General features: G+C 36.7%; 1 protein-coding gene across 1 annotated transcript in view; it reads right to left on the minus strand.

Annotated features, from left to right (window-relative positions):
* ATP13A4 (ATPase type 13A4) overlaps positions 1 to 1,765 on the minus strand; it is a gene marked incomplete at its 5' end in the record, with an annotated part of 13,833 nt that overhangs the window by 11,016 nt on the left and 1,052 nt on the right. The window contains one exon of the mRNA XM_008584526.1: positions 618 to 706. Within this exon, the coding sequence (XP_008582748.1) occupies positions 618 to 706 (89 nt within the window). The remainder of the gene's footprint in view (positions 1 to 617; positions 707 to 1,765) is intronic.

The raw sequence follows: 1,765 nt of genomic DNA on the forward strand, positions 1-1,765 counted from the left end.
GACATTTTATAATGATTAAATTTTAATTCAAAAGTAGGATGGGTCAGAGAAATCAAAATATATGTTTTTCCCTTGCTTGAATATGTAAAATTTTGGTATTGTGAAGGGTTTCGAAGTTGTCTCAATACTACAAAATGTAAAAGAGTGCATGAGGTAAAGCATGGCTCTTAGAAAAGTTTTGTAGACAATAAGTATAAACACACAGAAAAACATGATTTTAAAGAGATTAAAAATATAAATGCAGATTTGAGAATTAACCCAAAAAGTATTATGTGTAAAATTGTTTTAAACAGCTTCAAAACAGAAGAATTTAGGAGGGAATTCTCTCATATTTGAAAGAGAAAATGTATATAGATTTTCCAGTCTTGTGGGGGATCTCAAAAGAATAATATTTAGTACTTTCAGAAGAAAGTACTCAGGAAATCAAGACTAGAAGTAATTTTATTTCCTGACTAGCTTTTAAAATATATGTAAACAAATTCAGCAATCTTTTTAACTCTGCCATCCCAAAAGAATTGGTGTCAAGAAATCACGTCAATTGCAATTGTGACCTGCTTCTTGAAGTCAGGGTGTTACAAGGCTGTAAAACATCATCATATCCCAGATATAAGACTTACATCCAAACGCCTATATAATTCTGGAATATCAGCAAATAGAATGAATAGACACACACCCAGCTGTATGATCAGCACAAGGACAAATATATCTGAGGAAATAAGAACACAGCTATCATTTTGAGAAATCAGAGTATAAAGTGTCATATCGATTGACAGACATATTCTAGATTAACACTGATTAAATTACTTGATTTCTACTTCCAAACACAGCATAATACATGGAAAGTACTCATTTCTATGCAATGGGTCTCACCTCTACAATTTCTATTCATGTCCTTGGGGCAAGTGGAAATTTTCACGTGCATGTTATGAGTTTCAATTAATAAAAGTGGTAAATATATACTAGGGTAACATTAACATAATATGTTTTCAATAAATGCCTTGAAGACATCCAAGTATCTGAGTCTCCTTAATGCAAATCATCTGCCTCAGATCTTTTCTGGAAAAAAGGACAGCTGTAAATAAATTTTTAAATTGCAATCATGTAGAGGTCAGCATTCGACTGCTTCCTCATTTCAAGAAGGAAAAGGCAAAATAATTTTCTCTGAACAGATTTTTATGAGATATTGATTTTTCAACTTGTGCTTCTGAATTCTCCCAATTAGAAAGATAGTAATGGTATACAAATAAATGTCCCAGAGATTAAACAGGTCGTCCACTTCTCCTCCTAAAACCTCCCCACCCCAGAATGTAAGGAGGTGGGAGGTACTTTGGCCAAGACCTTCTACAATCCTCTATAGTCATATTCCTCCAGGCTGGACCCACTCCCAGCCTGCGGCCACACAATGCCGTCTTGACCATTGTCTTCATGGCAGGAGATAGGTTGCAACCAAGTGCTGTGACCCTTCTCCCCACCTGTTGCGGGATAAATTCTGACAAATACTGACAAATAGAGAAATAAATTGGTCTTCCCACTTTGGGATGATCCGAAGAAAAGACATCAAGAGCCAAACTTTTGGTGAAGGAAAGAGGTGGAGAAAGAAGGCAGCTTTGAAAGAAGGAGCAAAGGACCACAAGGCTGAGGCTGTACAATGTATTTTACAGAAATCTGGAGTGAATATCAGGAGACCCTTGGTCAGGGGCAACCCTGCAGCTGCTCCCTGAGTGACCTGGGCATGTCTGTTCTCCTCTCTGGCAACCTCTCACCT

Source organism: Galeopterus variegatus, unplaced genomic scaffold (genome assembly GCF_000696425.1).
Source record: "Galeopterus variegatus unplaced genomic scaffold, G_variegatus-3.0.2 Scaffold3298, whole genome shotgun sequence".
Classification (NCBI taxonomy): Eukaryota; Metazoa; Chordata; class Mammalia; order Dermoptera; family Cynocephalidae; genus Galeopterus; species Galeopterus variegatus.